Source organism: Cyanistes caeruleus, chromosome 2 (genome assembly GCF_971803275.1).
Source record: "Cyanistes caeruleus chromosome 2, bCyaCae1.hap1.1, whole genome shotgun sequence".
Lineage (NCBI taxonomy): Eukaryota > Metazoa > Chordata > Aves > Passeriformes > Paridae > Cyanistes > Cyanistes caeruleus.
Window position 1 is genome coordinate 21,768,824 of NC_141702.1, and position 26,841 is coordinate 21,795,664.

The 26,841-nt window shown below is 33.4% G+C and overlaps 1 protein-coding gene across 4 annotated transcripts in view; it reads right to left on the reverse strand.

Annotated features, from left to right (window-relative positions):
• Nucleotides 1-26,841, reverse strand: part of CSMD1 (CUB and Sushi multiple domains 1) — a 1,072,055-nt gene that overhangs the window by 23,305 nt on the left and 1,021,909 nt on the right. For all 4 annotated transcript variants that reach the window (XM_086876027.1, XM_086876026.1, XM_086876028.1 and 1 more), the window contains exons 54-61: nt 25,347-25,520; nt 14,219-14,407; nt 12,434-12,607; nt 8,372-8,554; nt 6,024-6,200; nt 4,883-5,062; nt 3,373-3,546; nt 2,272-2,445 (exon numbers count right to left, since the gene is read on the reverse strand). In XM_086876027.1, coding sequence (XP_086732153.1) covers nt 2,272-2,445; nt 3,373-3,546; nt 4,883-5,062; nt 6,024-6,200; nt 8,372-8,554; nt 12,434-12,607; nt 14,219-14,407; nt 25,347-25,520 — 1,425 coding nt within the window. The remainder of the gene's footprint in view (nt 1-2,271; nt 2,446-3,372; nt 3,547-4,882; nt 5,063-6,023; nt 6,201-8,371; nt 8,555-12,433; nt 12,608-14,218; nt 14,408-25,346; nt 25,521-26,841) is intronic.

Below are 26,841 nucleotides of genomic sequence, written 5' to 3' on the forward strand. Positions count from 1 at the left end.
CTGAATGTGTGTTTTTCTATATATTGCACAGGTCTTTACAACTAAATTACCAAGTATATCATAGTAATTTGCTTCAGTAAATTGTCATTATTTAAAAATATTTTTGCAGGTGTTTCTGGTAGTTCAGACTTTACAGTTAGGACTGCATTAATTTTTAGCAATCTTATCCTTTTAAATCTCTTTGAATCCATAGTATATTTCATTATTCACAATGTAGTTGGATTATATACAGAAATCTTTAGAAATCTATCTTTTTTTGATTTTAAAAGAACAGCTTAATGATAAGTATTTCTAAAAAAAACAAAACCCAAAATAATAAAAAACTCAACCAAAACTCTTGAAACCCAAAAATTTCCACAAACTAAAAAACCCAAATCCATAATCAGCCTGCTTTCTGGTAACAAGTAAATACTTTTTATTTTTGTATATTTTTTTTTTTCTATGCCAGAAAGAAAACAATTTTCTAATGGAGCACAACCTCAGTTGTTGCTGGAGATTAAAATTCCCTCCATGAAAGAGGGACATGCCAACAGAGTAAAACTAATTGTTCTGTTTCATGAAAGTAATTTAAAGCAGCCTGAAACTATTTTTTCATTCTGTAATGCCCACATTCTGGTGGTGGCTTTGGAGTTCCCCAGTCTTATCCACCAGTTAGACAGCACAGAGCTTCATCCTGTGGATTTTTCTGTAGTGATTCTCCCTTGGCAACCGGATCTGCTGTGTGCTGACACTGAATTATGAAAAACACATCTTGTGACTATACTTCATCTGTAACAATTTTTGGTTTTCTGTAGAACAAAAATTAAACTTATCATTTACAATAATGTGATATTTCATTTCTCTTTTGGCAAACTCCCATTTCCAATATTGACCATCAGCAGAGCATAAAAATTCACCTGATATTTACCAAAGATTTCAAAAGTTAGGGGAATGTTCACCTAAAGTGTAAAAATAAAAAACAAACATGCTCCTGATGTTGAGATGCTTGAACAGCTCAGGAACTTTTAAAAAATTATCAACATCTGGAATTCCATTTCTTGTAATAGACACATGAAGCTGAATTGAATTTTTAAGATAGGTCTCATCTGAAGAACCCAAAGCAAGACTTCTCAAAGTATTCCTAGGAAATCATTGCTAGCCAGAAACAGAAAAGCTTCCAGGATATGGTATTTTAACGTCTAGTTATAGATATTTCTCACTGCTCTTAACCTTCAAATTACTTAGAAATTTTATCTGTAAATATGTTAGATGATCTAATATTTTCCTTTTACAATAACATAAAAAGTATGATGTAAAAGAAAAACTTTTAAAAGAAAATCTTTGATGCACTACTTTTCATGTGCTTCCATATTATAATATATAAAATATAAAAAATGTCATTTTTAAAGATGATTCTTTGCATCAGAACTGAAAATTAGTTTTTTTAAGCCTTCTTGCCTCTGTAGCAAAATATAGGTGTAAGATGATTGCCCACTTTGCAAAAACTATGGAGAGAAGTTTTGAATTCATAAAAAAGAATTTTGTTGACTGTTATGTCTTCATTTAAAAATACAAGCTGCTTTCAATAATTATGATTACAACCTTTTCCCAGAGTGCCCAGCTCTTTCACACAGCCAATATCTCAGCCACAACAAAATATATAAATGGCCTACAATCTACATCTGAATATGTTTATTTAGAGATATCAAAGAGAATTTTTTTTATTTTCAAACTTAAAAAATTTCCCTAGCAAGTTACCCCAAGTGGGATCAAATTCTAATGTCAGTGGGAGTTAAAGATGTCAATCTGATTGATGTCATGTGCTAAAAGCCTACTGACTGTTGCACAACAGTCAATGAGAAACCGAGAGTATTTGGGAGTTCATCAGAATTTCAAAAGATCAGAGATGTACAGGCCACATTCACAAAGTTGAAAACACTTTGATTTAGGATCGATTCTGAAAAATTCCTTTAACTCTCCAGTGACAAAATTTGGTCTTTAATCTGCCACAGTCTTCTGAATATCCAAGAGATTCTAAAAATAAATGGAAAAAATTTATGCACTTGCATGTATTGACATGCTGCATTTCTAGCAGAAAAGCAACCATGTAAATTTACAAATGACTTCACACATGATTGAGTTTTTATACTCAAAATATAACCTTATCTAACTAGTTCTTTTTATATTACACAGACCTTTTCTGTAGTTGGATAGCTAATTGTTAGATTTATGATAGTGTAATAGTTTACCAAGAATATTCTCAGTAGTAAATGCACTAGTGGTAGTTATTACCAATGCATGTTGGCTGAATTCCACTCCAGGTACCATCTGCTTGACAGAATCTTCTCGAAGAGCCTATCAGAATGAAAGGAGGTCTGCATTGAAAGCTAACTTCAGATCTGTAGGTGAAACTTTTTCCATTGAGTCGTCCTTCTGCTGGAGTACCAGGATCACCACAAAACACAGCTGATACATAAAAATTAATAGAAAAAAGTGATTTTAAAATCTGCACATTCTTTAATCAAAGTATTCTACATTGTTTTATGTGCAAGGCTGGATATGGGTAAAAATGCTATGTTCATTCATCTATGTAGGACTGTAGATGTACTAAATTCTTGACAACAATTTATTTTAAATTGTCACTGTTACAGCTATTGTAAGCATAAAACTTAACCTGGAAAAACAGACCTTTTAATTGAGACACTTAAATACTGATTAGATTTGGATGACAAAATAATCCTGAAGTGGACAATGCTACATTGCAATGCTTAAAAGCAAAACCATTTTTCACATCTGACACCTTCAGATGAGTAGACTGGAAATTTTTGCGCTAATTAGATAAAAGGAAAAATGGTTATTACGGTCCAAACAAGGTTTCAAGCACTCAAAGAGTTGAACTGACAGATTTGGAAAATGCTGAAAAAAAAAATGCAAGCAAGATATGAGGGTATGTACTCGGCTCCAGAAAGAAAAAATTGCTTAGAAAGGCTATGAGCTATGAGATTAAGGGTTAGAATCTTTGTTTTCACCTGTCAATGGAAATGGAGAAAGGGAAGAAAAGTGTAAGGGAATATTTCAGTCATGTTCACCACAAGTTAAGTTCAGAACATGCAATAGGATTACCACTAAGGCAAATGGTGATGGGTCCCATTAGATACCAAGAGATGGGGGTGACTTTTAGGGAAAGGAAAAAGACTGTGAACTTTAATGGGCACAGCCACTCAAATTTTATAACAAGGTAAGCTTTTTGGTACAAGGAAGGAGAATCCTGCAGTAATTCATATATTACCTGATATAGCTGAGTCCTTTATAAATTTGATTCCGTGACTGTAGCCCAAGACAACTGATTGTATCTTTGGTGAAGCCCAACACAACTGTACCCTGAAAACTTACGTAAACATTGTGGGACGTCTCCCCGCCAAACTCCTCGCCCTTCGCAGGAGAGAATGGCTGTGTTAGAGAGCTGATAGCCTTCTGCACAGCTGTAACTCACACTAGCACCCCAGCGAAAATCAGATCCTTCCACTTTCCCATACAGTACTGTTGGAGGGGGGCCACAAGTAATAGCTGTGTCAGAAAAGAAAAGTTGTAATTTCAAGAATTAATAGGCTTTAGGGATATGTAATATAGTATGTGCTTATACATTTGAATCTAAAAAAAAAGGTATTTCAGGCTATTGTTCCAACAAAGCATACCTGTATTGACAAAAAAAGCAGCCTGTAATAGACAGAAAACTAACTCAAATACAAAAAATAAAGGCTCTGGATTTAGGAAGTCCCTGAGTGTTGGGTTGCTAGAAACCCAAAGAGTACACAGCTACGTAGTTTTATATTTATCCTATTTACATCCTCATTACTGGTTACTTTTGACAACAGGCTACTAAGTTAGGTAAAGGTTTTCAATAAACATTATTGCTTTCCATAAATGTTTTTATGATTTTAAATTTCTAAATGTTTGCATTTTCTTTTAAACTAGTTTTGCAGCACTATTTAATATGACTGTTCATTCACCTGCTCATTTTCTAAGGCTTTCCACACACAATGGTAATTAACTTTATTGGTAATTAGGGGCTAAGAAATTATTCTGATGTTTTCCACCTTCTTTATAAGAGTGCCCAAAATGATGAAATCTGCAATGACCAAGTTTACATTTCCATATAATTTCTTTTAACACAGACAACACCATAAAATCAAGCAGTAATTTTTATGACAGAAAATGCAGTCAGTTGAATAGATATGCCAAAATTTAATTAGTAGGCTAGGCATAGATATCACAGTAAAGTGGTGCTAGGTGAGTTGGAAGTATATGGCTTTTATAAGCAGAAGATGCCCTAGGCTATTAAATTTACTCCCTGGGCTGCTGAAGTTGTGTTACCAATTTTCATCAGGCTGCCTTATTTGTCTTTCAGCCTCATCTCCACTATGACCTCCCTGCTAGCACTTGTAATTAGCTATTTGTGAAGCATATTTTTGGTTGTTTATGATGACTACACTACTGCATCAAGGGAATCTTTTACAGAAAGCATGGTTTGCAGAATCCTGTTACAGAATTGTGTCCATCTAATCCAAGAGAAAAGGGCCAAAAAGGAAAATGGGTACTTCATTCATATTTTTTTAAGCTGAGCACTCTGACAATCTTCATTGCAGAATGATTTGGTTCTACACTAGTCAGTAATGTCACTATTTTGACTGCTATTCTACCACAGCTTAGGTGCAAAATAAATAAAAATTCTACCAAAATACTTATCTAAATGTTATAGTCAAATTTGAATCACTAATTGTTCCAGAGAATATTTTGAATTTTTTTGAATAACTAAAGACACTGGTTAATGAATATCACATATGTGTCAAAACAATACTGTTAAATTCAAAAACAAAACAAACTGTTAAATTCAAAAGCTCACCTTTGCAAATTGGTTTACTCTGGTTCCAAGTGCTGTCTTTCACACAACGCATGGTAGATGAACTTGCAGGTTCCATCAGATATCCTGGATTGCACTGATAGCTGACTGTCTTATTAAAGGTAAAATCATTTCCAAACTGAATGCCATTTGCTAATGCACCTGGATCTCCACAATTAATCACTAGTGAGGAAAAGAAGAAAGCAATTTTTTAAAATAAACATATAATCATGCATACCTAATGTTCTTTCTTTTAGAGTACAATACAACAAAAATTTTGCGTTTGTCAAGAAAAGTTATCTCTGTGAGGCATTTCAACAGCATGGACCAAATATCTTTTTCCTTTAACACAGTTAAATCCCTCATCTGGCATGCTCTACAGCTACCACAGACTGTTGGTGGTAGTTTTGACAGGACACTTTCTACCTGCATACTGAGATCTTTGTCACATCAAGCCTGAGGTTGATGGTGCAATGCAATTCCAGCAGAGTAATGAAATGCCTCTTTTTCCCCCCCTTTTTTATATTTATTTTCTTTTCTTTTTTGAGTATGTGTGTGTATAAAAGCACTGACATACTGTGAGCCTGGCCTTGTCAGTGAGGCCACTAGACCTACTTGCTTTGTAGCACTCCTCTGGTCCCTGCTACCCTTCCCTGGTGGAATATCCCTTGATTCTTGGTCCTTAGCAGAATGGTGATTGATCAATTCTGACTCAGTTGGCTTACAATAAAAACTGGCATAATAATGTATCGGATTATATAAAATTTGATTTTGAGCTACTAGAACTTCCTCCTCTAAGCATAAACCACAAGGGAAAAAAAAAGGAAAAAATGCTAAAGGAATCTAAAGGAACAGGTAAATATAACATTATTCTAAGAAATATTAGTATGATCAAACTGACATTTCTGAGGTAAACAAATACAATAAAGTTACCTATGTAGCCATCTTAAGAAGATAGTTCTGTAAGCATCTAGCATTTATTGTTAAGGGCATGTACCTTTAGATATATAAAAATATTCATGTATTACAAGACAGGTGAATGTGGAAAATTGTGTTATTTTATCTATCAAAACAATAATTTTCAGTAGGAAGGATAGATGGCTTACTATGTTAAAGCTTTAGGAGAAGAAAATTTCTTTCTGACCTGTGCAGTCTGGAGCAGTGCCAGTCCATGTGCCATTAGCAGTACAATGTCTCGTAGTTAGCCCTGAAGTTTTGTAACCTTCCCAGCAGGCATAAATGACTGAGCTGGAGAATAATATTCCATCAGTGTATATTATCATACCATTGGCTGGTGTGCCAGGGTTCCCACAAGATACAGCTGCAATGAAGAGATTTAACAAAAAACAAAAATTCCATCATAGGTGACTAACTGGGATGAAAGAAACAGGAAAAGAACAACTAGGTTAATGGTTCATCTTTTAAAACACCTATAGCAAGTTTTACTGAGAAAATATGTAATAGATATATTCTTGAATTAACATTTTATTTCTCTTTGCTAATATTATTACTTGCAAATTTTTTTTTCGTTTTTTTAATTACTGATTGAGATAGTTTGCTCTTTTTGTTCTACTTCACCCAATACAGTCACTGGAGCAAATAAAACTTATTCAGGACTTTCTGACAGACTTGTACCTCTGTTTTGCCTTTTTGCACATTTTTCTATTCTCTTATTGTCTTCTGGTATCTCATTTTTCAATTGTAAAAATGCATAAATAGTAAATTGAAACTTCTTGTTAATTTATTATTTGAATCAATAAAAGAGCAGACATTCTTTATTGGTCTTCATATTTTCTGGCCATCTATATCAATCCTTTAAGCAATAATTTTGTTTCAGCTTCATATGTCTGAGATTTGAAAATGGCTTATCTTGATTGCTTTGATTGCATGGAGGGTTTTTTTGGAAGGTGAGGGGTTTTTTTCCCCAGTGGGCCAACCAATCATTAGAAGAATTTGGGGTTTTGTTTTGAATTTTCCTAACAACTTTTCTAGCAACTCCACTATTTTGAGACTTCCACCTGGAGTACTGCATCCACCTCTGGCATCCCCAGCAGAGGAAAGACTTGGACCTGCTGCATGTGCACCTGCTGGATGGCCCCCAACATAATAGGTATAATCTAATAACTAAAATATAGCAGTGTTGGGTTTTATGATTAAAACAAGCATAATCTGCCAATTAAAAGATTGTCTACCATTTATGTTTGGAATAATATTTTAATGCCTTTTTAAAATCAATTTTTAATCACTTTTTAAGTTTTTTCTTCAAATAGTGAAGAGAAAAATTCAAGAGGTTGAACTTACAAGAATGAATAAGTATTTCTCTCCTAATCTCATCCTTACTTAGATGAAATAGGAAACAATTGAAGTACTATAGAAAAATGCAAAAAATAGGCTTTTTTCTTGTTTTTATTTTTTTTATGAAAAGAGAAGGTTGAAGAAAACACCGTGATGAAAGGGGGAAAAAATATAATTTAAAACACTGAAAATTGCTACTGACTTCTGCTGTCCTACTGTACTTAATGTCTTCATGTAAAGGAAGTAGAGAGGATGCTGCAAAACTTCAGTTTTCTGCTGAAAATACTGATTCAAATACTGATTCTGTGCCCACTGCTATTTTTATACAGTTATGATGATATCTGCACTGACAGGTTAGTCTGTGCTGAAGAATACTGAAAAAGAACAATTGTTCTCAGAATAAAACATGTAGGTAAAAAAAATTGTTACAAATATTTTGTTCTGTCTTCCATTTTATCATTTAGTTTAATATTTTTTAGAGATAACAGATACTAGACAATACATCAACTGAAGAATTAGAAAAAGGAATTTTTCAAACATTTTTGGAAAATGAGAAGCAATTAAATAACTGAATTTAACATCTTCTATTACTGCTTTCCAATCAAATTCTTAATTTTTTCAATCATATTTTAAAATGTGATTTTTCAGAAATATTTTCTGTTGCATTTCTTCCGAAAGAGGCAGCATAAAAATATCTAATTAAAAATAGTCTAACTTCTGTTGAGAAATATGTATTTATTTATTAATTTATACTTAATTTATATATTAATTTATGAAAATTTATTTTATCATTTATTCAGTCCTGGCTATGCATAGGTATTACATAGAAAGAGAAGATGAAAGTATTTTACTGTTGCAAAACAGACAGATTTATTTATCACTCCATTTTCCTATCTTCAATCAAAAGCATTTGCTTAGTCTTACATTTAACTCAGGTATCTATTATTTATTTTCAGGCTAATTATTTTTTAACTAAAATTATTTTATCACAATTTTTTAATAAATATATATTCTAAAACTTTAGCAGCTTAGGTTTAAATTTTCAAGCAAAACATGAACTGCTTGTAAACTTTTTATATCACCTTTCTGCAGAATGTTACAAAAGCCTATTTCTGCCAAACAAATTTTTCGATCAAAGAATAAAAGTCATAAGGAAGTGTGTCAATAGTTTCAAAATGCCAGTATACCAATGCCTACCTTCACACACAGGCTGTATTCCTGACCAGGAACCATTAAGCAAGCACGTTCGCTCTGCAGACCCTCGCAGCTGATAACCCATTTCACAGGAGAAACGTAGCAGACTTTTTGTTTTGAACTCATCCCCTAATCTAGACCCGTGAGCTGGTACTCCTGGATCATCACAAAAACCAGGATTATTTCCTGAAAAACACAAAAGAGCACAAATATTGGCTTTGGGACATGATGTGCAAATGTAGTGGCAGTGAAGCTACTCTCTTGCAAATAATGCCACTGCGTTGTTTCTATAACAATCCCTTTTTTCCAGTATTATGGTGTGAAACTAAAATCAAAGATGAAAATACATATCTTTTTATCCTACTTGTTTCCTCAGACCAATACAGACATAAACCCAGAATGCAACAAAAATAAAAGCTAAAATATAATTGAGAACACAGGAAGCACCCCTGACACTTTTTGTCAGTTCAACAAATCTGTTGCTTTTTGATAGAAATTATATTTTCTACACACTGTGTTTTATTGTTTAACTTATAGTAGTATCTTCTAATAAAAATAATTAAAGAGTGAGGAAACCATATTCAAATTTTTAGGAAATGTATTTGAAATACAAATATCTACAGAAAATACTCTTACCCGTCTTTCTGTCAAGAATGAAAATGTCTCATAATTATCCTTATCCTCTAAATTTTTATGCAAATATCCATTACAAATTTAGAAGAGAAAGAACGTGTTGCAAGAAAGAGCTCTCAAAGATGTCCGCATAAATCTGATGAATCAGTCAAGTGTTTTATCACATATAGTGGCTGTTACAGGAGATACTATATAAGATGGTTAAGGAAGCATGGGTTCAGTATCAACAATTTATTATAAATTTTAGTATAAAATTGTATATCTCCAAAATCCTTGCATCTACATTGCAGTTAACAGTGATATTATCCTTTGTTCTCCACTTTTGAACTATATGTCTAAACTCAAATTCTATTGAAACTATAGGTTTTGATTTTGGGCTTTGCTTTTATTTTTGGGGTTTTTTTTCAAAGTATGTGTAAATACTTTAATAGTTTGAAGTCTGTATACTCTAAAATGTTTTTTTTTCATAGGCATCTCTCTCATATAAAGCATAAAATCCTAAACAAAGAAAAAACAATTTTTGAGAAAACTCAAATAGTTCATTTAGAAATTAAAAATTTTGTATGTCAGAAAGCATGATTACATGTGCATCATAAGGTTTTAGTTATAGCAAGCATGAGTGGATACAATCATGATTTCACATAAAAGGAGTCCAAGAGAATTCCTGAATTCAAGACTAACTTGTGGGCTTTGATTGTGTTCACTTTGTTTAGTATTAGGTTCTTCTAGAATAGATTGCTCTTGTCACCCTGCCCTACATCATTTGGACCTAGATTTCCTGGTATAAATACATGCTTATAAACAGTGTGAGTGTCCTAAGTCAACTGGTATGTTCTGTCTCGCTGTGTGCAGTAAAATTCACCTCAAAACACAGTGCCTGCCTCCATGAATGTGGAGAATGATCTCCAGCACACACAAACTTGTGAAGTATTTATGCATTGTTTGATGGACTAACAGGTATGATGGATAAAAATTAATCTGAGGACAATTCAAAGAGTATAAAGGTCTCAGGGATCAAGTCATCCATAAGTTCTACCCTGGCACTGCTAAAGCAGAAGTCCAGATGTGGCCTCTGAATGCTATCTGCTTCCACTTACTCTACAACACTACTATTTCACAGACATTTCTGTCTGCTTAAAATGTGTGAAATAAGATGGGGACTGTGATTCAGGCTTTTACTGTGGCATGTTTATGGCATGAAACAGATAGATCACATATACTTTATTTTGTGAACACAAAGGGATTTTTCAGGGCAGAATGATACGTGATTCTGAAAATTTGATGACGTCCCAGTTGCTTTGGGATTTTGCTGAGGGACTTATTCCAGATGAATGATTAGATTTTTTTTTTTTTTTTCTTGGACATACCTAGTTTTGACTTGGAGAAAATTTGAACTGGGAACGTGAAATGTTATAGTCAAAGGGTACAGACAAAGGCAGTTACAGTAATATGAAGGTCTAGACCCCTTTTCATCTAGCAATGTAGAAGGCTCAATATCCATTATTGAAAAATTAGTGCACCATTTTAAACAAAAATGTCAACTTTTGTTTAATTCATAAGATACAAAAGTCCATCATTGCAACAGTTGCAACAACAAACCCTGAGATCATATTTATGCCATCACAGAACCATCAGGCATTCAAACAAATATTAATATATAAGAAAGAAATAAATTCCATTCTGAAGGAGACTATAGATTTTAAACATTGTATTTGGACTGTTTTTCATATCCCGAATGTATAAAACCAATTAGAGTTCTCAGTCATCCTGGGCACAATCATTCTTTCACTGGCATTATGACAAGGAATTATTCATATTGGATTTTGATGGATTAATCTCGAATATCCAACTTGGAAAGTGTAGTTAATTTTAGAATTCTAAATACCTTAGAGAAAATAGAACTTTTTAGGATTTTCTTTGGTGTTTTTGGGAGGAGGGAGTTTTTCTTTGCTTTTTTTACACTGAGCCAACAGAGACAGATTTTCATTTTCCTAGGGAATCATCTTGTTCTCAAGATGATGGCCCATTGTGTTCAAAGTCAGAAATTTGAATTCTGCATCACCAACAATATTTTAGTTGCACTATACATATTTTCCCCACCATAAGACATGAGCACAGGGCTCTTTAAAGTTCTTGAAATCTATGAGTCTATAAAAATACTGTCATATTCATGACTGAAGATAACTGAAGAGTCTCACTTATTAGCAATTAAAATTTCCCTACACCAAATAAAAATTTTTCCTTGGTGCAATTTCAGGTATGGGATATGCTGGATAAAAAGTTGAAAGTGACATAAATGAGAGCTTAAGATAAGCAAGAAAAGATTTCTTGTTGTGCAGTGATGCCTTTGAGGTCTAGGCATAGAGATCACGACAGCAGTGAGATCTAGCAGTGTGAGAAGAATCTGAACTATTTCCTCCTTGAACAGTAGAGAACAGAAAAGAAACAGTAGTGATTTAAATTCACTTCCTTTTTTAGTATTTCAAATTCTGCTCAGCATCCTTGCAGAATCATCCTTGCAGCTCATAAATGGACCATTTTCAATGAACACTTATTCAGAACTTTTTCAAAGTACTGAAAATAATTCAAAGTACTTTACACCTATTTAAATTAGGTCAAATCTGAATTGAACCACATTGAATCACATCAGCCCAACAGTGGGCATATCCAATGGCTCAAGGGAAGTTATAAGATTGTATAATGGGTAATTATGAACAATTTTATCACTACGAAATTTTCTTCTTAAACTCTTCAAGTATTTGATTTTAATACACCAAAGTGTGAATACCTCTTTCCCTTACAAAAGCTATTAAAATACTGTGGGTGTCCTTAGTAGCCAAACCTTGCCTGAGCTCTTCACTCCAACAAAACTGTGTGATGTTTTATGACTTCTTATAGATTTGCATAGTCTAGGGGAGAATAAACTGTTCCTGAGAGCACCAAGAACACATCGGACATTTATGGTGCTTGCACATTGTGACAATAATAAAGTATATTTCTGCAAGAGAAAAAAGGAGAGAGATGTATAAAGTGTACCTTAATACCTTTGCTGTGGAGTTCCTCAATCAAAATTTTCTGATGTAAAAGCCTTTGTTTACAAAAAACAGCGTTCATAAAAATGTAATGTAACACATGCATCCTTTTTAAGCAAAACTTGACGAGGTTTGAAACACTGTTTTGCTGTGTCTTCTATACACTGCAGTATACAACTAGAGCATCTGGCTGAGGAGTGAAGTTGTGAAGTAATGACAAAGAGAATGAGATGATTATGAGAATATTTCAGTAAATGGGTGTGATACAGCAGAGTGGCTATTGACAAAATTAAAATATAACTGGAAAATAAAAAAAACCCAGATATTTGGCTAAAAAATGTGTGAGAATAGCCTCACTCATATGACAAGATGACATTCAGATAATGGTTTGTACAAGTACCTGAACAGTGAGGGAGGGTCCCACTCCAGTGGCTATCTTCTTGGCATTCCCTCGTAGAATTTCCTATGAGCCTTCGACCCGCTGTGCAAGAGTAGTGAATTATGGAGCCATATGTAAATTTGTCTCCTGAAAGAATTGCATTTGCAGGTACCCCAGGATGTCCACAAGAAATGGCTAACAAAAGAAAGAACACCACATTATGAAATGTTTTCATAGCACAGAAAAAATCTCTTATAGCCTTTAAATACAAGGCTGGTTCCACAAAATATATGTCTGTCTGTATTTCAGCTCTTACATACCTTCAGTGTTCTTGTTGCTATAAATTATTTACTGGTCATTTGTAAGATTAAACACAAAACTATGTATAAAACTATTCTATCCAGTTTAGCCTTTCTCTAAAAAGCTATAGATTTCTTTCCTCATTAATTTCTTTTCATGATCCTTCCCTACAAATAGTACACCTTATTTTGGTTAGCAATAGGAAGGAAGACATCAAATAAGGCTATTTGTAATGTGCTTATAGACTGTAGATATGATAGTGTAAGTAGCTTTCTCCTATCTACAACTAGGTACAGTTTAAGCAGCATAATGAAATAAAATATTTATTCTGTAATATTATTATAGCAATGTGATGAACTAGAATGAGCAAGAAAAACATGTATTACTGATGATTTCTATAATTTTAAATCATATTTATTATTCTGAGATACAAGAAGTAAGGAACATGCTTAAACCAGTAAATATTCTTGCCAAACCAAAAAAAACCAAAAAACATGCAGCTATTTGTATTTAAAATTGTGTATTTCCCCTAATTATTTTACTACTGAAATGTGAGTGAACACACTTTTTCTGGTTATAGTTTTTATTGACAGACATTGAAAGCACAGATTGTTATGAAAAAAAAACAAACAAACAAAACCAAACTGCTTAGGTCATCTGAATATTGGGTACATAGCAGTATGAAAAGGATAATAAAGAAATAAAGTCACCAGCCTAGTGATATTTTTTATAATATAAGTGTATATAATGTAAATCCATTAAATAAATAATCATAGTAAAAAAATTGTATTCCGTAAAGCAAAAAAACTTTTAAAACATCTAATATGTTTCAAATTAAAATATACTTTAATTTCATTTACTACTTCTTATAATTGCATTGCAAATCAGAAATCATGTCAGCAAATTAATAGTGATCAGAGAAGGAAAATATCTCAATGGAAATTAAACTCAGGAAAATTGTTATTTTGGAAAGATATGAAACTTGCTGATCATAAAAAACACCAGAAGATTTCCTCCCTCTGAGGAGAAGGTAATGGAGGAAATACGAAGTGATATTATGAAAAGACCCTCCTGAGCAAAATTTTTCTCAAAACATTTCACAGATTTGTTCTCACATATACATTACAATGAGACAGAAAAAAATAGAAATATCTGATATAGGCATTAATGGTCTAAGACTACCATTCTAAATTATAACAAATAAATAGTAATTTTAGATTTCCCTAGGTGTTTCCAGATATCCTAACAATTCACTGAAAGGGGAAATGAATGTTGACTTTCTGGCATTTGAAACAATAGTTCCGCAGTTCCCTGGAAACACATTTTTAATAATGGTAAGTTGCATGATATCTTGTCTTAATGTTTTCTTACTGAGATGTACAATTTTCAATGTATTGATCTTAAAGTCCACTTTGTTCCTTAATAGATGGCTACACTTCTTTTTTCTATCATGACTTAAAATCAGGCACAACCCTTTAATACTAATTCAACCAAATGAATACTTACACAAACACTTTGGTAATGATCTATCCCATAACCCATTAGCTTTACAGGTCAGTGCAGATGATCCCAAGAGATAAAAGCCCTTCTTGCAATGGTATGCCACGCTTGTTCCATATTTGAAACTTTCAGGATAATTCTGCTGCCCGTGACGAATTGCATTCTCCACAAAGCCGGGATCAGAACAGTTCACCACTGTAAGACAAACAGCGTTCATCGCTGATGCACAACAGCAATATCATAAGTGTAGCAATGATTCTTATTACTTCACTAGCTGCTTGCAACTGTGGTTCACCTATGGTTCCTTTCTGCATTTTATTTGACTTAAATATCAGAAATATTGACTCCTAAGTAAGACTCTAGATCTTTTTGCTTTGAAAGTAATACTACAAATTTACTCCAGTTCTTTTAATAGTCTTGGACAAGATACATATTATCAAGTGTACAAGTGGTTCATAGATGAAAGAGAAATTTGAGGAGTTCTTTATCATTCCCTTGGAAGGCTCAATTTGGTCTTCTACATAATTTTCATGTGAAGTATGTCATCTTTCAAGTATGTCATCTAGTTAAAATCAATTTTCATGAAAAAGAAATCAGTGGAGAAGAATATAGATAAGGTTATCATTTTAGAGGTAAGATATACATAGTCTCTAATGGACTGCTTTATATTCCTGAACAGCTTTTATTCAAAAGCTTAAGTTTTATTATACATAAAAGAAACCCATTTTTCATGTACCAATTTTTATTAAAAACACAGAAAATACAATTACATAGAAAAGTCAAATATCTTTTTAAAATTATGTATTGGAATGATGCACACAAAGCATTAGAAAATACTATGTAGAATGATGGTCTTCAATGAAAGAGGTCCTTTTTTTTTATTATTCCTGAGCAGTAATAATACTTTTGAGTCTCCTAACTGAAATTATTCCTATTTGTTTTATGATGAATCCCATGAAATAATTCACAAGAGAAGTTACATTCAGCTTACGTTATGTAGTTTAGCTTATATTTCATGCTAACAACTTTTATTTAAACATGGTATTATAACCATAATATTTTATGCTGAAATCAGATATATGCAGGTTAAATAAATATGTGTTTACATGAGATTTCATTGACAGAAACTAATGCATCTTTTTTTTTCTGTCCCATAAGATGGGGAAAAATATCAAGTCCTAATACCTCACTGCTCTTTGAATGCTGTGAAAGGTTTGGGTGTGTAAGTCTGTGTCTCTGTACTTGCTTTGAACAACTCCAAAAATTCTTTCTTCAGGGGATCTCTGTTTAAGAGTATTATCAAGAGAAAATGCTTTTTTCTTTTACATGACACATTCTTTGTTACTGCTTTTTTTCCATGGTTACTCATCATTGTCAGCTAAGTCTAATTCTTGCACCTGCAATAGAACTATCATTGTAGAACAGGGACACATGTGAAAGTCTTTTAAATGCACAGTCCACTGACAGGATGCCTCACCAAAACATTAAGCTAGATCTGAAGGAACTCGTATGCCTGTACTCATAATACAATCCTTTCTTACAGAAACTAGCACAGTTCCCAGAAGCAGCACATGCTGCATCCTAATTAACCCTGCTGCCTAGGCAAGCAGACACAGTGTAGTGCTGGGGCAATGATGCTGTTAAGTTTCTGATTTTGGAACCAGCCCAAATCCTCTGCATAGTTATTGTTTGCCTTGTACAAAAACATCCTTAATTTTTCTACATAAATGTATACAAATTCCTAAACATTTGAATACACATCTGTACCAATGTGGATTAAAGAAAGCCAGCACTTGTTTTCTGGCATGAGGCTAGTAGATGGTGGCTCAGTCTATGCCATTGTACACTGCTACCCTCTGGAACAAGGTGAATTTCTTTAAAATGCTCATAAAGATCGTCCTGTCCATACTAATCCCTGAGCCATGCTCCAAACAGTTCCTGTGAATGTGACACTTGGTTCAAATTAAAAACCATCTAAATAAGTAGGAGCAATTCAGCTCCCATGCCAGGCACTGTTTAATTTAAAAATATAGATAAATTTAATTTCAAACACAGAAGTAAATATTTCAAAATCTTTCTATTTTGCAAAAACTATTTTTATGGTAATTTGATTCCTAGCCTCACAATTACACAATACCACTATTGTGATCCATCATATCAAAAAATGAAGTCCAAGGTTGTATTGAATATTTACAGTGGTACAGAACAGAATTAAGTCTTCTTGAGACCTATATCCATATTCTAATCAGTACACCACTTTGAAATGAAATGATACACTTTGCATATCCAAATGTAACCGTGGCAAAATAACACTTTTCCTTTTCACTGATACCTACCTGATCTAGCAACTACACTTATAAGAGCAGCTCTTCCCTTAAACGATATGGATTAAAAAAAGATGGAATTGTGCTTTATGGCTGTAAAAATATATGCAAAATCCCGTGGAAAAATAATAATTACATTCCTCTGCCAATAGTCCACACGTGAATTAATATCAGTTTATCAATATAGCAATCATATTTAAAATTTTTCTATATATCCTGGTACAAATAGGATTTCTTGCTGTACTCACAGAGATCCACAGTACAGATGCATGTTTAGCAGCCTTCATTCAATATTATCCAAGTTTGTTTTAGCTCAGGAATATAGCACTAAAAACTGGGCTTACACAGCTTAAACAGGAAATACTTTTACAGTAAAATTTCATTAATGAATACATAAGAATAGTGGAAATTTGCATGAGGACACATACTACTTTTTCCCAAGATATAGGACAAGTTTCATTCTGTTTATCAGATTAAGTTTCTTATGATGTCAAAATAATCTTCCTCCATACAATCTATATTTTTAGCTGATTTTCTGGTGCAATTTTTGGGTGGTTTTGTTTGGTGGTTTAGGGGGTTTCGGGTATGTTTGTTTTGGGTTTTTTGTTTGTTTATTTGTTTGGTTTTGGGTTTTGTTGCAAATTGTCATAACAACTTGTCATGGCATCATAGACTATCAGTCACATAGAAATCTCATCTGGGAGTTGTGGGAACTCCAGAATATCAGAAAGTATCATTATTTAACTAGTAATATTGAATATTTATTCTATTTCTAGATCAAAGTGACAAACAGTGAAATACTGTACAGATAAAAATTGTGTAAAGGAAAAAGCAGTAAAATAAACAGTGAAATGCCATTTTAGAATTTGTTAAAAAGAAAAACGTAAAAGTGCTTATTTTTCACTGCTATTTAAAGAAAATAATTTCTATTGAACTCAAATATGCACAAGATTAGTTGAAAGAGAATATTGAAATTAATAGTTCAAATTATTTCAATTTTAATCTCAGAATGTTCTGTTGAAACAGAAGAAAAATCTGATGTGTGTTTCAAAATCCTTGCATTTATTGAAGAGTTTGTAGATTCTTGAATATAATAATTTTCAAATATTCTTCTCATCCTATGGATTACTCAATTCTTTCTCTAGGTTTAATTTTTAACCAGCCTTCACAAGAGCTGTCCCTTTTTTAGTGATATTGAGATTATAACATTAAAAAAAAACCCAAACAAATATAACTGCTTAAAATTAAATCTTTGGTTAAATGGGTAATTGTGCTAAGTTTGCTTATGGAAAGTCAGTATTAGAAATTAAAAGGAACTTTGTTTCATGAAGATATGCTGGCCCAAAGCTACCCAAAAGCAATTTTACCTGAACTATTTTTTGCAAGTCAATAGGTAGAACATAAAAAGTTAATTCTCCATGCAGACCAGAAATATGTAATGTTCAAGGAATATATTGCAGTCCCAAAGTATCCATTTTTCTGTGTGATACAGAATTTCACTTCAATACCAGTAGTATCTGTTCAGACAGCTCAGTGATGAATGAAATACAAAACAGCCACCAAATGTATAATTTAAGCATGTGCTATGTGAACAAAATTCTTGCATCATACATGAAGCCTTATCAAATGATTATGCAAGAGAATACATTCCCTCAAGTTAAAAAGGAACTACAATTATGCCTGCAGTGCCACTTAAGATCAGCTATCAGTTTTTAAATATATACACAAGTGTGCTGTTGCTAAGAAGGGCTGCAGTAAGGAGTACTTTAGAAAAGAATTTGAGTTGGCTGGCATACAGAACTAAGGCAGTATTTTCCCCAATTGCCTTTCACCCTGGGGACTCAATTGTAAATCACAGTGAGAGTAGACGGAGATTGCTTTCTCTCAATGACACCTGTCAAGAGTTGCATGAGAAATGAATTCTGTCAGTCTTGGTTTAGCCTTCTGAGAAAAGCTGAAGAATACTCCAAGTCTGCCCTGATAACTTTGGAACCGCACGCTGAGGAGATTGAAGCCCTTGAGGACAAAGAAGTTAAAAGACCATGTCAGAGTCCTCTAGGGCAGCTTTCTCTTAAAAAGTTGAATGATCATCAAAAAGTACATCATTCACAGTATTCGTTTCTTGCTCTCACTCCCTCCTTTTTTTTTTTTTTTTTCTTGACAGAAACAAGCTTCTTTTATAAACTTTCATATCTCATCAAGAGTATTTTAAAACTTTTTTTATGTGAAAAGTATTGCATTAATGTTGGTATTTATAATATGTTTAGGGACATACACTCTAGAGTGAATGAAGAGTAGGGAATTCACTCTGTTTTTATGAAAAGTTTTTAAAAATGCTCTCTATAAAAAGAAAGAAGGCTCTGCTAGTGAAAACATGATGACAAAATTGACAGTGAATGGAAATTTAGTAAAAGTCAGTGCAAAGTCAACAATAAACAAGAATGAAAACTTCTTAGATTTTGCCAGCTGTTACAATAGCAAATTGACCAGAAAGATAAAGTATTTACCTTTTATTTTTCTCTGTGTATGCAAATTTATTTTTTCTTTGTGTATGCAAAATTCATTTTTGGGCATCTATGTACAAGTAGTATTAACACAATAGCTTTTGTCAGGCTAGTACAAACTCCAGTATCATGACTTAGAGTCTTTCTCTTCAGACTCCTTTTTAATCTGGGCATTGTTTTTCACCTGGATGAGGAACTCTTCTGCTGCCTCAACAGATGTTTCTACTACCTTTTGAATTGCTCTTGCCTGACCACCAGACTGGCTTCCCTCCAGAGAGGGGCACCTCTGCCAGATCAGATAAATATCTCAGATACCCTATGGCATCTCCCATGGTATCTCACCTCATTATATATAGGAAACTTACTCAAGTGCAACTTATTCTTCTGAAGAATTTCAACATGCTATCAATACAAACAGATTAGGTATATCTGACATTTAAGTATAAATAAGTCACAGTAAAGGCCTCTGACTTGGGAATATCAAAACTGAACACAATGCATTTCTCAGCTTATATGAATACTCAACTCCACCATAGATGGAAAACTGCTTAATTTCAGAGCTGCTTTATCTTTAGATGAGAAGAATTGGTCACCAGTCTCACTCTCTTCTCACTCTTCCCCACCTTTTAATCAGCTGCTATGAGAAAGGTTATTTTTCTTGTCAGTGGAGTGGAGTATATTACCAATGGTTCAAATGACATAGCCACTAAAGAGAACACGATAAAATTAGCAATTCTTTGTAGAAACCAGATTCCTGATATGACATAGAGGCTTAATTAAACTTCTCAAGAATATATGAGCAATGAGATAAAGAAAGATAAACCTTTCAAGTTAGAAATTCAGCACAAATACAGTATAAATAAATAGAAACCTGAATTCTTTATTACTAACAAATAGCCTGGACTTACTGATACAGACTGGAAAATATGAGATAACTCAAACCTCTGCAACTTTGCCAAATGGATCTTCCCATCAAAATGTTTTTGGTCTTAATAAACATGTTTCTAACAGGAGAAAAGCTTTTATAATCTAATTTATAAAAAGATAAAAGGAATTCTGAAGGAAAAAGTAGCAAAATATATCCACTTTTACTGGTATAGATAACAAATATGAGTCTGCCTTAATACAGGCAGAAAGAGTGATGGCTAATATGGCAATTCTTTCTTCAGGCAAAATGTATGGAAAGATGACCTGCAGAGTAATCAGGAGTGCAGAGCCCTGATGAGATCATTTGATTCAGTTCTCATTTTGGTGGTTAGGAGTTATTATGAAAAGTAGAAAGCATGGAGATTGGCCTTCTGTGCTTCCAAAGACTAAAGAAAGTGGTTCCAAACTGCTAATGGAAAATAAATCCAGTGAACATACTTGGCTTAGGATTTAATATAGTCATAACTACTTCTGGGGTAGCACATCCAAGCTCTACTCAGGCAGGTTTGCAGTAGAGAATAAAGACCTGGGTATTGTAATTTTTCTGATGCCATTTGGTTCTGGTTTAAAGGCAAGTAAACCAACTACCGGACCTGTTCTTTTATCAAATAAATGAGAGTAAAGATAGAGTCTATGTAGAGAATTACAAATAATGAATTTAAAATCACACTTCAGAGACCATCACATTCCAGAAAAGGTTCTCACCAGTCTTTAGAAAATACTAAATACACCAAAAGGATTAAATACAAATTTTGAAACAGATACTAATGTTTAAATAGCTCAAAAAATTTAAGGCTTCTATCTCACAAAGTATCTGAACATCACAACATGCCATGTTTCTACTTGTGACAGAACCAGTGGGAAAATAGTTTTTCCAAGGCATGGGTATTTTAAGAAATACATTATCTCAGAACACAGGTCCAAATCAAATACTAAAAAATATGTCGATTTTAAAAGATAATAGATTTAACTTGCTGAGCCAAAACAGGTAACCAGAAGAGACAAAAGCATTCTGGAGTAGGGGGAAACATCATTGCAAAGCAATTCAGTGTTTGCAGTGCATTTAGGATATATGAACATTATTAAAGTTCTTTTTTTAATACAAGTTTTTATCATATGGTTCTTAAATAGCAAATATGATCTTTTGTGTGCATTACTTTTTTCTTAGATGAAAACCCTCATTTCATTTCCTTACTAAATTTCCTGTCACTGATTACTTAGTTAACCTGCTATTGACACAGCAGACAGAAGCCATGTATCATTGCAAAAGGGTTCCTAAGAACTGTCCCAGCTTTATTTTTCAAAAATATCAAGGTTTCCCTATACATAAATAACAGTTCAGTTTCAAAAAAAAACAAATAAAAAACACCAAACAAAACAAAATAAAAAAAAATAAAATAATAAAATAACTTTTGAAATGGCTTCAAGCAGCAATCTTAAATTTGTAGTATTTCCTGTACAGCCAAATGCAGCCAAGTTTGTTATTTAGTCAAGTGAACTCAACCAAAGTTTGAAAGAAAGGTCATATGTAAAATCTCCATTGAATTAAATGATACATGTTTGCCAGGAATCAATCCTTTCCCAGTGGGATATTTAAAGAGCTGGAAGATTTACTTTCTTTGCAAAAATATTCATAATTCATTGCTAACAATGAACTTTAAAACAAATGTTTTCCACCCATTAGACAATTTTAGAAGTAAAGGCTTATGCCAGAAGAAGTGCTATTACTTCTTTAGGTAAGTTCTAATCAATTCATTAAGACCAAATTTGGTATAGGAATATAGTTGGTGTATATATATAGTCTTTAGTCATAAACTGTATACAAGATTGCTTGAACTTGGAAGTGACAACTAAACATTGGCCCAGGGCTTTTCCCAGTTAGGTTTTGAATAGCTACAAGAGTGGAAAATCCACAATGCCTCTGGGAAAATATTCAGGTGTTTTACCACCACCACATTTTAAATGCTTTTTCTTATGTTTGATTTTGTACCCTTTGCATCATGTACTTTCAGTGAGCACAACTAGAGGAGTTTGGCCCTCTTTTTTAACACTGCCCCTTAGATAAGCATCGGTGATAAGCAACGTTCCCCTGAGCCTTCTCTTCCCTAAGCTGAAAAACCCCAACTCTCAGTCTCTCTTCCAATCAGAGGTAAGCCATGAGAAAAGTTTGTTTCTCAGAGTATATATTTAGGAAAGAGCCAAATACACCAGAGGGAGGAGGCCATACACACACACACACACACACACACACACACACACACTAGTGAGAAGTAAAAAAGGCAACATTGAGTTTAGAGGAGAAGGCAGTGCATGAAGGAGTAGATACTCTCTGCAGCCTGTGGAGAACACAGGCCAAGGAAGCAAGTAGGAACAGCAGAGAGTAACTGCTACATACTAACTGCAAGGTCAACCCACCACCCTAACCTAAAATAATACCAATTATCAAGGAAATTGTATTAAAACACTTTATATCTTCATATAATTGAAATAAGAATCTCCCACATTTCTAGATCAGAGATGCTTGTGATAGGAGAATGGTATAGAACTACTCTAACATGGATGTGCTTTAGCTGAAGTGGATATTGAATATTCCCTTTACAATACAACTAAATATCTTCTGGTGCACAAATACATTTGAAACAGTTATTGTTACTTTAGACAGCATATTCCTCTCCAGAACAAGAGGTTTCTTGGACAAATTGTAAACTTCATGACAACTTATTCAAATCATTTCAATCAGTTAAACTCGGTCACAGATGTGAGCAGTTACAGTGTTATCACAATTAGCAGAAAAACGCTCCAGCTTTTAGCAGGGTGCACGGAGAGGGTGATGAAATTAGGAGGATCCTTGCAGTTTATGATGGAAGAGATATAAAACAGTCACTGAAAAATACATGCTTCTATAGAGAAAAAAATACTAAGTGAAGAATGAAGAAACACTGAGTGAATGGCAAAAGTCCAGCTTCACACCACCTTCATGAGAATAGACAAAACTGTAGATACTCAACCGTGGATACTTACCATTCTCAATGGACCTTGGCAGAGTTGCTTCTACAATACTCACTCCTTTCAGAAAACTAATCTCCCTAAACAAGGTTTCAGACCATAAATTGGCCTGAATCAAACTCAAATTCATGTGAATAAATTTAAAAAGGTCAACAAAAGTAGACAGGAGAGACAACTGAAATAATGCTGTAGTAACTGTAAGCAACCTAATTCTTATGTTCTTCTTTAAAAATCTTCTCGGTCTTTGCACTGTTTTTCCTTGCTTTCATTTCTATTTGCTTTCCTTTTAGTAAATGTAATGGAGTTTAAAGTAAATAGCTGAGTAACTCAGCTTATAAATGGGGTAGAACTTCAGTAAAGCTGTTCTACCTCTGCCTCTGACAGTCAAACAGAAAATATTCTGATTGCAGCTGCAGTGTAAGATTAAAAGTATGTGTTTATAACAAATAAAACCTTACTTAAATGCCTCACAGATGAGACAGACAATTTTGTTCACTTAGTTCTAGCAAAAGAAAAAAATATAAAAGAGAAAAAAGTACATGAACCTAAATAGGAACATTTTGCTAATTTTTGTTTCTTTGTTCCAATAATTATATTGCTATGTTAGTTAACTCACTTGAATAAATTCTGAGGGTAGTGACTGAGGGAATTGCCATCTCTTTATTGTCTTAATGAGAATGAAAGATCTAATTCCACACACACTGAGCCTGAAATTGCATCAGCTATCTCTGAAACATTATGATGAGCTAATCATCACAGATGATTATTATTCTTAGAAACAACAGTTGTAATACAATAAGATTTTTAGTAAACCAACAGGTGGAGATAATAAAGGTACAATAGCTGAAGTTAAGTTCTTAATACATGAGCTTTACTCCCAGTGTTGTATCCTTAGAATGACTTTGCTGCCTGCTATTTACTTTGGCCCATAAAAGACAAGATACAAAAAACAAAAAGCTGTTTGTTTTTAAAACAAAAATGTTTTAAAATTTTTCTGGTGAAAAAAAATATTCAGAAAAGCTTAGTAACCATTGCATTTCTGGAGAATTTTTTGCATTCTTTTTCTTTGCGTGTTCTACAGCAGACATAGCCATCAGATTCTTTCCAGACACTAAGCATTTTTAAGCATGTTTTTGGTTTACATATTTGAAAATTAGCACTGTTATTGACATTTATAATTGAGCCCAGATAATTCCAGCTTTGAATATGACCACAAACAACATTTGTAAATTAGATCCATTAAAATACATTTCCTTCCAAAGCCTTCAGAAAAAGGGCACTGAAGGATATAGAGAATCTCAAAATTTTTTCCCCAGACCTTTGAGATCTTTCAGTATATCTTATTTATGTCACGTCCTGCCTTTCACTTCTTTGTCACTTTGCGTCTATGATTTGGTCAGAAGATATTCAGTCTGCCTCAGTGATTCAAAAGAAAATGTTTCACAATATCATTAATCTTAATGGATTATCTTAATGGATTCAGCACTGAGAAAGCAGGTACTATACCAGTAGAAGTTATTTTGGGGCATATAATATAAAGACACAAAACTAGTGAACAGTTTTTAGATGTCTGATCAAGGCATTGGTGGAAAAGACCAAAGAGGAGATGTTAGCTCCATATTCTGCAACAATAGCCAAAAGTATAATGAAAATAAATAAAAACATTGGCCAAAAATGTAAGGAGTAAAAACAGGCTAACTTCAGAGACTTCGAATCTTAATTATACTACTGGGATCTGGATGAAGAATTCAATCAGAATTGTAGACTATGCTTAAATTTTTTTTTTTTTTTGGTCCTTTCCTAATATGTACATTTGATACAGATTTTCTCATAACAAACCTTTTCTTCATTCTCATCTCACAAACATGTCCATCTTATCCATAGCACACCAGGAATCAAGTTCAGATGGCTTTGCTAAAAAAAACCCAAGCGGAATTAAATCTTTATCCCTTTTTTTTTTTTTTTGGTGTGTGGTAAAAAATCAGGTTTCACATCTCGCAGGTATTGCTAGGAAACAAAAGAATTAATAATGTTTTGATACATAAATATTCAATTTCATAACAACCATTTATGGAAACTGTATTAAAATGTGCCTAATTCAGGCTAGACAGGCAACCGTGATTTATTGATGCAATATAACTTTTGTGATACAAAGTTCATTTTATATACCTATATAGGAGATGCCCGTGATTGCTGTCAGAGAATTTTGAGGCAAAATACTGAAAAGTCTAGGTTTCCCCAATACTCAGCAATAAGAATAATAACAATCTCCAATACACAAATGCAAAAACTCAAATAAAGCTGAGAGTAAGTTCCTAAAGGACAGGCTTGTGAATTATATCCCAGTATTTTGAGGCAGGGTAAAAGTCTTACCTCGGCAGTTGGGTAAAGGGCTACTCCACTGCCCATTGCTTCGGCACTGTGCTCGAGAAGCACCCTGAAGTAAGTAGCCAGTGTTGCAGGTAAAATTTACCACATCGTTTAAATTGAACTCACTGCCGTTAGTCATTCCATGAGCAGGATTCCCAGGATGGCCACATGTGATTGCTGTTAGAAGAAAAATAGGCAGGTTAGCATCTAAGTGAAAGGTCCATGGAACCACTTGCAGATTGGAGCTCTTTTGCCATTTTGTTTTTTGACTTTGTTGTCCTTTTTCCCCTCCTGAATTTGTCTTTGACAGTTATACAAGACATATAAGAAAAAGAATAGGATATATTTATTGAGAACTCTTAACTTCCAGGAGAAAAATATTATTTTTTAAATAAAACTCTTAGAACCTACTTTTTACCTTATGCTGAAGGCTGTAAAAAAAATAACTAACTAACTAAATGTGTTTTCACGCACATCTGATCCTTTAAAAATGCATTTAAAAATTCCTACTAATATAAATAAAGGTAGATATTTTTTTCCAGTAAGCTTAAACATGGAGTAGAGCCAAACAAATTTCATGCAGTATTTCAGAACATTGTGGAGTACTGACGAATTGCAGTTTAAAAAACCTTATATTGATTTGCTGAGCTAGTGATTCTTTTAATCTGATTTTTGTATGACTATAAAGAATTAATTTCTGGGAGTAAATCTTTCCCTTTATGTATTATGTGTGTTGATTTTGCTAAAATGTAACTTATAAAATAAGCATATTATGGTCAAGCTCTAGTTTTGCATGTGATGGGATACTAAAATATTATAGAAAAAGAAAAGCATAGATGCGAACAATGTAAAATCAGAATGTGCATATACACACATGCACAAACACAGAACTTCTCAACTCTGTGCTAGTGGTGTTAATCATACTCAAATGAACAACCTATACAGGGGTTTATTTTTTCTTTTGATTCTGTTGTGCTGCTACTCACAAGGAACAAGGAAGCAGAAATCATCTTACTTCCTATTAACTCTCAATAAGCAGCAAGTGGAAAGATCTTTCAGAAAATACTTGGCTAAAGTGTGGTTCAACTGGTTATGCAGTAAAGAGATTGGGAATGACCTGTGTGTGACAAATTTTGCAAGATGAAGGAGGCTGACTTTTATATGAAACTAAGAATCTTAAGTAGTCCTGGGTGGAGAGCTACAAGTGCTTCCTTAGGTGTTATTTTTTAAGATTACAATGCCTGGTACTTCACAAATCTAAAAAACCCTTCAAAGTAAATTAAAAATGTAAAAAGATGTGATCTTCTGTAAAAATCTCACAAAATAAAGGCCAATTTGGGACAATTTCAGGGGCACAGCCCCTAATAGCTTTGTAATATCTCTGCCATTGTATTGGATCTACCTGAGATGGATATCTTATAGTGCTGTGCTTTGTATGGTTACCTAGAAAGATGTTAACAGCCCAGTGTTTTGCTACTGCTGAGCAGCACTGCACAGC